The sequence below is a fragment of the Bombina bombina genome, chromosome 1 (assembly GCF_027579735.1).
Source record: "Bombina bombina isolate aBomBom1 chromosome 1, aBomBom1.pri, whole genome shotgun sequence".
Lineage (NCBI taxonomy): Eukaryota > Metazoa > Chordata > Amphibia > Anura > Bombinatoridae > Bombina > Bombina bombina.
Genome location: NC_069499.1, coordinates 1,531,897,996 through 1,531,910,059, shown reverse-complemented (window position 1 = coordinate 1,531,910,059; position 12,064 = coordinate 1,531,897,996). Strand labels below are relative to the sequence as shown.

At 35.2% G+C, this 12,064-nt stretch overlaps 1 protein-coding gene across 1 annotated transcript in view; it reads left to right on the top strand.

Annotated features, from left to right (window-relative positions):
* The window catches only part of ABCC3 (ATP binding cassette subfamily C member 3), a 267,779-nt gene that overhangs the window by 110,144 nt on the left and 145,571 nt on the right, over positions 1–12,064 (top strand). Inside the window, exons 3-5 of the mRNA XM_053708487.1 lie at positions 2,789–2,914; positions 3,799–3,936; positions 6,887–7,012. Coding sequence (XP_053564462.1) covers positions 2,789–2,914; positions 3,799–3,936; positions 6,887–7,012 — 390 coding nt within the window. The remainder of the gene's footprint in view (positions 1–2,788; positions 2,915–3,798; positions 3,937–6,886; positions 7,013–12,064) is intronic.

Below are 12,064 nucleotides of genomic sequence, written 5' to 3'. Positions count from 1 at the left end.
AAAAAATCTACCACTCATTTGAAGTTCAGACTAAGTGCTATTGCATTGTCTATTTAGCATGCATTTGTTTAAATATACTGTATTTACTGGTCCTTTTTAAGTATCATCTACAAAAACAAATTCATATTTTTACCAAATACTTAGACTGTATTAGTTAAGGTTGGGTACATATCTGATAATTCAAATGGATTAAGTAAAATGTATGTATATTTTATTTTAGTTATATTAAATTAAATTTAGATGATCCATTTAGATGTCCTGTCCATTAAAGAGACTTTATTTTACTTATTAATAAAAATTGGTTTCTCTTTAAAAAAAAAATTAAAAAAAAATGTTATTTGTTATACCAGGTGAGAGTTTAACATGTACGGGAGATTTTTGCTTCATTCTCTTGATATCCTTTGTTGAAGAAGCAGTAATAATAACTAGTATTTATATAGCGCCTTTCTCCCAGTGGGACTCAAAGCGCTTTTTCAGCGCTCGCTCTCGGAATTAACCAAATCGGCAGCTGAATAGAAATAGTTGTTATTATTACCCAATTTAATGGTACTCATTTTATCGACCTTGGAAGGATGAAGGGCTGAGTCAGCTCTGCCAGGATTTGAACCTGTGACCTTGGATCTTTTAAACAGGCTTTTTTGTAGTCAGGGCATTTACCAACTGAGCTACCTCACAGGCATTAGCTACCTCACCGGCATTATGCACTACTGGGAGCTAGCTGAACACATTGGGTGAGCCAATAACATGAGGCATATATGTGCAGTCACCAATCAGCAGCTCTTGAGCCTCCTTAGGTTTTCCTTTCAACAAAGGATACCAGAAGAACAAAAAAATGGATAATATAAGTAAATTGGAAAGTTGTTTAGAATCACTTCAGACTCGGCTAAGGGGTTAGCAATGGATATCAGAGTTTCTTTGACAGCTCAGTGTGAATGACATTGCATAACATCATCCTCTATGGACGGTGTCTAAGATAAAAAACCTGCTCTTTGGAACAAAACTACAAGACTAAACTTTGCTACAGAACATGAAAAGAAGCCCGGGTGAATACTGGGAGCACATTCTTTGTTCAGATGAGACCAAGATTACTTTGTTCGGTTCAGATGTGGTCCAGCATGTTTGATGTGGACCTGGCCAGGATTATTACAGTGAATGCGCAGTCCCAACTAGGGATGGGCGAATGTGTTTATATTCAAATTCGAATGTTAGAGCAAATGTTATTGTAGACATTCGATTTACATAATCGAATGTTGATAAGAACGAATATTCTTTCAAATTCTATAATAAAATGCTATTTCCAGTTTTTGAATGTCACTTTTGAATTCAAATGTTTATAATTAGATCGAATGTCCACATTCAAAATTTCAAATGTAACATTAAATTTAACAAATACAGATGTTCAATAGGTCATGTGGTATATCATTTAATAAATTGATACATAATAGATACAAATATATCAATTTGAATGTTTCTATTTCAAATATTGCATAATTTGAATATTACATTTAAAGAAAGCATTATAAACAAATGTTAGAATGTTGTACAAACATTCTAAATTCAAAACAAACGAATGTGTTAAAATTTGTTTCATTTTTTGAATGTTGCGAAACATTCGCCAATCCCTACTTATTGGTTCACATGTTCTGATCAGGAGTGAACGGTAAACACATAGGCCTAGATCCATTGCTGTAGTAAATTCTTTAAATTGGTGGTAACATGAAACATTCGTCCATCCCTAATCCCAACAGTGAAACGCGGAGGTGGGAGTGTGATGATATGGGGACTGTGTGAGTGCAAAAGGTGTTGGGGAGATGACATTTATAGATGGCACCATGAATGCCTATGGATATGCCTACATACTGGCTGACAAGATGATTTGGCCAGGAATTAAATCCAATAGAAAAACTTTGGGGTATTTTAAAGAGAAAGGTAGAGCAACACAACCCCCCAGCACAGCAGCTGAAAAAATTGTCTCTGAAAAATGGCAGAACATCTCTCCAGAAATGTGTGCAACACTGGTGTCCTCCATGCCAAAGAGGATTGAGTCTGTAATCAAAAATAAAGGTGGACATACAAAGTATTGTAAAAATAAAAGTGTTGAATCTCAGTAATGAAAGGCATCGAGTTGCTACTGTGGGGCCGGTATTTTAAATATGTAAAAGTAAAAACTAACAGTTTATATTTATTATAAGAGCAAATATTCAACTTAAAAGTAATGCAATTACTGTATGGTGATACAATTTTGAATCATTTGACATTTTCAAAATAAAAGTTAAATGTTGACATAAAGGGATATTAAAGGGACATAAAAACTCAATTTTTTTCTTTCATGATTTAGAAAGAATGTGCAATTTTAAACAACTTTCCAATTTACTTCTAATATCTAATTTGCTTCATTCTCTGGATATCCTTTCTTAAAATGCTTATCTAAATAGGCTCAGTAGCTGCTGATTGGTGGCTGCACATAGAAGCCTTGTGTGATTGATTCACCCATATACATTGCTATTTCTTCAACAAAGCATCTCTAAAGAATGAAGCAAATTAGATAATAGAAGTAAATCGGAATGTTGTTTAAAATTGTATTCTCTATCTGAATAATGAAAGAAAACTTTTGGGTTTCATGTCTCTTTAATGTGTTTCATTTCTGAGATTTTTTTTAAAGTTAAACACATATTCTAGATTATATCTTCAGCATTTACTTTTAATTGTATGTATTCTTTAAAATGTGTAGCCATTTCTATCTATCCTACTTAAATATCATTATAATCTACCTTTTTTTTTCTTTCAGTTTTTTGGTGTACTTCTTTGGATTGTATGTTGGGCAGATTTATTTTACTCTTTCCATGCGCTAGTGCAGAATGAGAGCCCACCACCTGTTTACTTTGTCACTCCTCTGATACTTGGGATTACAATGGTTAGTATCAATGTCCAAAAACTTCTCACTTTTTTTTTGTTAGAAAATTCTGCATTAAAGGGATATGATAATCAAACATTATCTCAGTGCACAACAATACGCTCATAGAGTATCAGTAGAAGGTACCTATATGTTAATTAGCATTAGTAGGAATTGCACAACTGATACTGGGTATTAGTTTAAATTTAAACAACTTTTACTTACTTTATGTAGGCAATAAAAATGTCAGTGTGTTTACATGCTGCTATATCATATTGATAACAGAACATTTGTAAAAACAATAATCCCTTAAAGGGACATGTTACCCAAATGTTGAAGCACATAAAAGTGATGCAACATAGCTGTAAAAAGGAAGATATTTTATCTCAAATTTCACACCTCACTGTAAAGAGAGTTTATGCAGCCAGTCAGGATGCTTGTCCCAGGACTTGCTAGGGAGTGTGTATCTGTCATGTACATGTGTTATTTTCCTATTCATTTTAGTAAATTCTATGAAATCTCATGAGATGTGAGTGCAATCTCACGAGTTCACAGCTAAGGCTAAGTAAGCATTACCTCAGCACTGCTATTGCGGATAGGCTATTTTTTGTTGTTGTTTTGTTTTTTCAGCCTGCTGCTGGACAGCAGCTGAAATATTACTGTTTACAGAGCACTTACTTTAGTTAGTTGAAGAAATTTCGAGGTAAAATATCTTCCTTTTTTACATAGAGATGTTCAGGTGATATTTTCATATCTGCTTTTTACTGTTATACTGCATCACTTTCAAGTGATTTAGCATATGAGTATTATGTCCCTTTAAGGTTACCACAGCAAAATTTAGGGGGTAAAGAACTTCTGTGCATTTACTGTAATTCTTAAACTGTTCTTTCCTTTTTCTTGCACAGGTGATGGCAACGATACTTATTCAATACGAGAGACTGAAAGGAGTCCAGTCCTCAGGCGTGCTCACCATTTTCTGGTTCCTATTAATTCTGTGTGCAATAATCCCATTCCGTTCCAAGATTATAGTCTCCACACAGGAGGTAATGACAGCTTGGTTTTAGAAACAAATAATAGATACTGTGAAAGAAAAAAAAAAAAAAGAAATACACAAAAAACTATTATGGAAGCCAGAATATTTTTAGGAGAAATAATTCACTTAAACCGACTGAACAAACTGCAGGCCTTGCCTCAAGGACTATTTCTCTTGATTTCTCTCCGCCAAAGTCATTGATATTGAAGGCCAAAAAAATAAAGAAATGATTATGGGACAGCATACGTAGGAAACTTGTTATTACAGTAACAAGAACATAACATTGTGAAAACGCTAAAAATATCTCATATTAACCCTTAATCTACCTTTATCACAAGTGTCACTACAAACCCTGCCATTTATCATGGACATATGGAGTTTGTATCACTTGACCCACCCCAATGTATTTTCCAACCAATTTCGTAGCTGCTCCAATGAGCCCCAGTCCTAAAGAAATATTCACACACGGACACTTAACTCTACAAACCAACAAGGCTATGGTGACAATTGTAAAGGGAAGACAATTGCCACCAAATACCAAACCAACCACATAAATAAAACTGGGAGGTAGAGCGGTGCAGGTGGCTAATTAAGTGATTACATTCATTCTGCAACTTGCTAAATACCAGAAATAGACATCTTCCTGCCCCACACAGAATGCATCTCCTTCTCCTGAGAATAAAATACTAATTTCCCCTAGTATGTCCAGGGGCTCTTTTTTATGAGGTATATGTGTAATGCATTTAGCTGCTATATAGAATTAGTAAAGTGTATCCAGTATAGCCTCAGACTATCTATCTAATTTATCTATCTAATCTATCTTTCTAATCTATATGTCTTTCTAATCTATCAATCCAGATTGCTAAATTAGATGTATGAATAGATGATCTTTCTAATCTATTTAATAGATTTGAATCTGTCGAATATATCCAATCTATCTATATATCTTTCTAATCTATCTATCGATCCAGATTGATAGATTGGATGGATGGATAGATAGATAAATAGATAGATAGATGATCTATCTAATCTATTGAATCTATTGAATCTATCTATCTAATCTATCTATATATCATTCTAATCTATCTATATATCTGTTGATCCAGATTGATAGATTAGATGGATGGATGGATAGATAGCACTTTCCTCTAGGTATCTCAATCCCTCATGAAAGGATTTAAGACCTTCCAGCAAGGCCAGAGCTAAACGCATATAGACAAGGAGAGCGAATACAGTAAATAAACAATTACAGTAAATCAACAATTTTAAATTGAATTAATACTGTTTTTATTAAATCTAAAAATACAATTATATATTAATAATTAAAAAGATAATTATTATTTAACGCATTAATGCTCAATAAAATTGTAAATATAACTGTAAATGAATAGAACTAAAACCTTCACAGGGTGATATTACAATTTGAATAAATCCATTGCATAATCAGATATTTAAGTCATCATAAACAGACATATTCATTTATTAAAAATAACAGGTAAAGTAATAGCTTGCTAAAGCTAAATACTACTACAGTAACCGCTGCGTTAATTCATTACTTATCCAATGTGTTTCATCAAATTAACTTTGTTAAAGTCTACTCCAGATATTTACTTGTTTAAAAAAAATAGATAATCCCTTTATTACCCCTTCCCTGTTTTACATAACCAAAACAGTTTTAATGTTCTTTTTACTTGTGGGATTACCTTGTATATAAGCCTCTGCAGACTGCCCCCTTATCTCAGTTATTTTAACAGAATTGCATTTTAGCCAATCGGTGCAGACTCATAAATAGCTCCACGTGAGAGAGTACAATGTTATCTATTTGGCCAACATGAACTAGCGCTTTGAGCAGTGAAAAACTGTCAAAATGCACTGAGATAAGAGGCGGCCTTCAAGGGCTTATAAATTGGCATATGGGCCTACCTAGGTTTAGCTTTCAACAATAAATTTCAAGAGAACAAAGTAAATTTGATGATAAAAGTAAATTGAAAAATTGTTTAAAACTGCATGCCATGGGGCATATCTAGCAAGCTCCGGATAGAGCTTGAGGCCTCGTGTTTCTGGCTAGCCTGCTCCATAACCTGATCAGGCGGACAGACATCGCCGCAATTCAACCCGATCGAGTACGATCGGGTTGATTGACACCTCCCTGCTGGTGGCCAATTGGCTGTGAGTCAGCAGGGGGCGGCGTTGCACCAGCAGCTATTGTGAGCTGCTGGTGCAATGTTAAATGCGGAGAGCATATTGCTCTCCGCATTTAGCGAGGTCTTGCGGACCTGATCCACACTGTTGGATCAGGTCCGCAAGACCTTTGATAAATAGGGGCCCATATCTGAATCATGAAAGTTTAATTTTGACAAGTCTGTCCCTTTAAGGCTCATATAAACACTTTGTAACCTGATGGATGTGGTAATAAAGCTACAAAATCTTTTTTTGAAAACATATAAGATGTTGAAAGTCCACCTACCCTTATTACCATACACGAGCTGCCCTTCCTCCAATCAATGATATACATCTCAAATAGTAACTTGCTTGATAATAATTAAAATTACAGTTTATTCCAAATTTAAGTTTTCATGATTCAGATATATCATGCAATTACAAAAATATTTTTTGTTGAAGAGTAAACCTAGGTAGACTCAGGAGCGTACATATGTCTGCAACAATGTATAACAGCTACATTGTTGCAAATACTGTCCCCTTAACATATAAAAGACATATGCACCCTCCTCCGACTAGGTAGTTTTATTCTTTAACAAAGGATACCTGGAAAACACATATTTGATAGACATAAAGTTTAATTCTGACCTCACCATCCCTTTAATTTAATAAAATAAATAAATAAATAAAATGAAGCCAAAAAATAAATAAACAATTCTCATAATGAGAGCTACATTTGTATATATAGGAAATGCTATTAATATGTTATTTTAGCAGATTGTTTTCCTATTTTTATTTAGGGTAAGGTTGGAGATAAATTCAGATTTACAACATTTTACATTTATTTTGCTCTCATTGTGGTGGAATTCCTCCTCTCCTGTTTCAAAGAAGCACGTCCATTTTTCTCTCCTGTTAACGAAGAACGTGTAAGTATAAACACATTTTTTACATTTAAAATATTAAAAATGCAATTTAAATACATGAGCAATTGGTTTCAAAAGAGTCCAATCAAACAGTCTATTAAAAAATGCATCTTAAATAAAAAAACATAGCAGTGTCACAAAAACTGCAGCATACTTAAGCATGCACTATAGGCTTTCTAGAGTTGTGTAAAATTAGCAGGGTTAAATTTCTGAAGACTGCAGTGTGCACTTCCAGTTCTCAGAATTGGAAAACCCATCATTTTAAAAGTTAGCTTACATGAAAGTAACTATTAAACATTACAAAAGAATTTCAAAATCATTAGATTTGTGTATTTGAATCCTTTGTGAGGATCTGAATGCAAACGTAGGCGGTCGCTTGTGCTATTCAGCTCTTTTTGGAGCTGGATTTATTCTTCTGAAAGATCATCACACTAAGATCCATGCAAATTCAGATCTAAGGGGATATTTATCAAGCCGTCAACCGCAAATTCGCTGGAATTGCGCAGCGTAATTGTGGCAAGCTTGATTCAACCTAGTTATCAAAGCCTACAGACTGGCAAAAGTTGAAATCTGTGATGTAACATACGATCCGCCAGTCTCAATCTGACACAGATCAATGCTTACGTCATTACAGATGTTCCGAATACACATTCGGCACTATTTGACACTTTTTCAATGTTATCAAATAGTTAACAGGTACGCTCGCGGCTATTCCAGCCCAGCGTACCTGATTTTCAATCCACCACCCTGGAGGCCGCGGATGCAATAGGAATCAGTGGGAGTCTGAAAGCAGCGAAAGCTTATGTTCGCTGCTGCCAGATATCCCATTGATTTCTATGGTAGAAAACCAGCAACATTTACACCTAACACCCTAACATAAGCCCCGAGTCTAAACACCCCTAATCTGCAGCCCCGACATCGCCGCCACCTACATAATGTTATTAACCCCTATCCCGCCGCTCCCCGACACCGCTGCAACTAAATAAAAGTATTAACCCCTATCCCACCCCTTCCGGACCCCGCCGCAACCTAAATAAAGTTATTAAACCCTAAACCTCTGGCCTCCCACATACCTACCATTAACTAAATCTATTAACCCCTAAATCGCAATAAACTAAATTAAGCTATTAACCCCTAAACCTAACAACCCGCTAACTTTACATTAAAATTACAACATCCCTATCTTATAATAAATTAAAACTTACCTTAAAAGAAGTTATATTAAACTATTAATTAACCTACCCTAACTATTATACTACAATTACATTAAACTAGCAATTAAATTAACTATATTACATATTAAAAAACCCTAACCCTACTCAAATTATTTAAATCTACTATTAAAAATTACTAAATTACAAAAAATAAAATAAGTTACAACAAAAACAAAACACTAAATTACGGAGAGAAAAAACCAGTATAAAAAATAAAAACGAAATTACACCTAATCTAATAGCCCTATCAAAATAAAAAATTCCCCCAAAATAAAAAAAAACCCTAGCCTACAATAAACTACCAATGGCCCTTAAAAGGGCCTTTTGCGAGGCATTGCCCCAAAGAAATCAGCTCTTTTACCTGTAAAAAAAAAAATGAAAACACCCCCCAACAGTAAAACTCACCAACCCCCAAATAAAAAGCTTATCTAAAAAACCTAAGCTCCATATTGCCCTGAAAAGGGCATTTGTATGGGCATTGCCCTTAAAAGGGTATTTAGCTCTTTTACCTGCCCAGACCCTACTCTAAAAATAAAACCCACGCAAAAAACCCTTAAATAAACCTAACACTAACCCCCGACGATCCACTTACAGTTTTTGAAGTTCCGCTTGAAGGATCCATCCAGCAGGCAAGAATTCTTCATCCGGGCGGCCTCTTCCATCTTCATCCATCCGGCGAAGTCTTCACCCATGAGGCCTCTTCCATCTTCATCCATCCGGTGAAGTCTTTATCCATGCGGCCTCTTCTATCTTCATCCATCCGGCGCGGAGCGGGTCCATCCTGAAGGCATCCGGCGCGGAGCTCCTCTTCAATACTGTCGCCGCTGTAAACTGGAACTTGAATGCAAGTGACGTCATCCAAGATGGCGTCCCTTGCATTCCTATTGGCTGACAAGGTTCCAATCAGCCAATAGGATTAGAGCTGCTAAAATCCTATTGGCTGTTCCAATCACTGTTTCAATTTACTGTTGGGGTGTGTTTGTATTTCTTTTTACTGGTAAAAGAGCCGATTTCATTGGGTTTTACTGTTGGGGTTGTTTGTATTTCTTTTTACAGGTAAAAGAGCTGATTTCTTTGGGGCAATGCCCCGCAAAAGGCCCTTTTAAGAGCCATTGGTAGTTTATTGTAGGCTAGTGTTTTTTTATTTTGGGGGGGCTTTTTTATTTTGATAGCGCTATTAGATTAGGTGTAATTGGTTTTGTTCATAATTTAGTGTGGTTTTTTGTGTAACTTAGCGTTCATTTTTTTTTGTAATTAGTAGATTTAAATAATTTGAGTCAGGTTAGGGTTTTTTAATATGTAATATGGTTAATTTAATTGCTAGTTTAATGTAATTGTAGTATAATAGTTAGGGTAGGTTAATTAATAGTTTAATATAGTTTCTTTTAACTCTACAGGTAAGTTAATTTGTTATAAGATAGGGATGTTGTAATTTTAATGTAAAGTTAGCGGGTTGTTAGGTTTAGAGGTTAATAGCTTAATTTAGTTTATGGCGATGTGGGGGGCTGGTGGTTTAGGGGTTAATAGGTTTAGTTAATGGTAGTGATGTGGGAGGTTAGAGCTTTAGGGGTTAATAACTTTATTTAGTGGCGGCGGGATCCAGGAGCTGTGGAATAGGGGTTAATAACTTTATTTAGTGGCAGCGGGGTCCAGAAGCTGCAGGATAGGGGTTAAATATTTTAGTATAGGTGCGGCGTTTAGTGAGAGGGTATAAATAAAGTTGGTAAAAAGCTGAATAGCAGCGAGATCGATGACTGCTAGTTAACAACAGATACTCATCGCCCCGTACTTGGTGCGCAGCTTTTTGACGGCTTTTTTTTATAAATATGGAGATCGTATTCAGGTCCGAGGCCGCAATGTTAGTTGATGTTAGGTGAGCATATTGGTGCCGGTGAATGCAGCATAGTTGAGGCTTTGATAAATATCCCCCCTAGTGTGGTGATCTTTCACAAGAATAAATCCGTCTCTGAGGAAAGCTGAACGGCACGAGCGGCCACCATCTTACGCATTCAGATCCCAAACGAAGGATTTGAATGCACATGTCTAATAATAAGCAAATTTCAAAATTTACCTTAATTTGCCGGTCCGCTGTATGATGCAACTGTCATCCACCAATCACAGACTCTAGGCTGGTGCCTCAGAAAATGTATATATATATTTACAAAGACTGTGAACAATTTGATAATGAAATTCTCTTAAAACTAGAAAACTATAAAAATTATAAAATATTTTATAGTGAAGCATAAATTGCAAGACATAATTATAAACTTACAACCAGGAATATAGAACAAAGGTGTTACATCTTTTTAAATAAGTAGGCCACAACGAAATATTATTTCACGACCAGGTCTGTCAGATCCTTTTATTAAGATGTTATTAAAAAGCGGCATAAATAGCGAAAATAAATTAATTTAATTATTGTCCTTTTGCTTAACGCCTAGACAGACAGACAGGCATGCAGGCAGACTGACAGATAAATAGATAGATAGATTCAGTAGATAGATACAGTAGAATGATAGATACCGTAGATAGATAGATAGATAGATAGATAGATATAGAGAGATAAATAGAGAGATAGATTGATGAGTGAGAGAGAAAGAAAGAGAGAGAGAGAGAGAAAGAGCTAGATAGATGATAGATAGATAGATAGATAGATAGATAGATAGATAGATAGATGATAGATAGATAATATATATATATATATATATATATATATATATATATATATATATATATATATATATATATATAGAGGGAGATAGATAGATAGATAGATAGATAGAGTAGACAGAGAGATAGATACAGTAGACAGAGAGATAGATAGATACAGTAGACAGAGAGATAGATTGATCAATAGATAGATAGATAGATAGATAGATAGATAGATACACTACATAGATAGATACACTAAATAGATACACTAGAAAGATAGATAAATATATACACTAGATAGATACACTAGATATATACAATAGATAGATAGATAGATACAGTAGTTAGATAGATACATTAGTTAGTTAGATAGATACACTAGATAAATAGATACAGTAGATACAGTAGAAAGGCTAGATTGCAAGTGGAGCATAATTAATAGTGCAGGGTGCGTTATCATTTGCACAACCTCGCACAAAGAATAACAAACAATCTGGTATTACAAGTTTAAATATTTTAAAGCATCTTAAAGCAGTTGAAACTTTTTTAGGGCGTATTACAAGTTGAGTTTTTTTTATTACGAGAGTGTGTGGGGAGTGTGTATAAATGGGGAGTGTGTGTGTGACTGAGTATGTGTGTGTGTGCATGTGCATATGTATGTTTGTGTGTGTGTGAGGAGTGTGTATATGTGTGTGTATATGTGTGTGTACATATGTAAGTGTGTGTTTGACGAGTGTGTGTTTGTGTTTCTGTGTGTGTGCATATATATGTTTGTGTTTATGTGCGTTTGTATATATGTGTGTGTGAGGAGTGTGTATATGTGTGTATAAATGTGGAGTGTGTCTGTGAGGGAGTATGTGTGTGTGTTTGTGCATGTGCATATGTATGTTTTGTTTGCATATGTGTTTGTAATGTATATATGTGTGTGAGGAGTGTGTGTGTATGTGTGAGGAGTGTGTGTTTGAGGAGTGTGTGTGTGTTCAGTGCTGGCGCTTGTGTAAGACAGTATAAGCAGCCATCTTAGACCGCCCCCAGCAGGGGGGCACCGAGAGGCAGCTGCCGACTGCCAAAGTGTATCATCTGTGATGATCTGCCTGGAGCGTGTCAGTCAGTCAGAGTAGGACTTAAAATGTTTGTTTTTTTATTGCCTGGCTCAGTTGGCTTGCTGCAGCTGTTATTTCCTGCTACA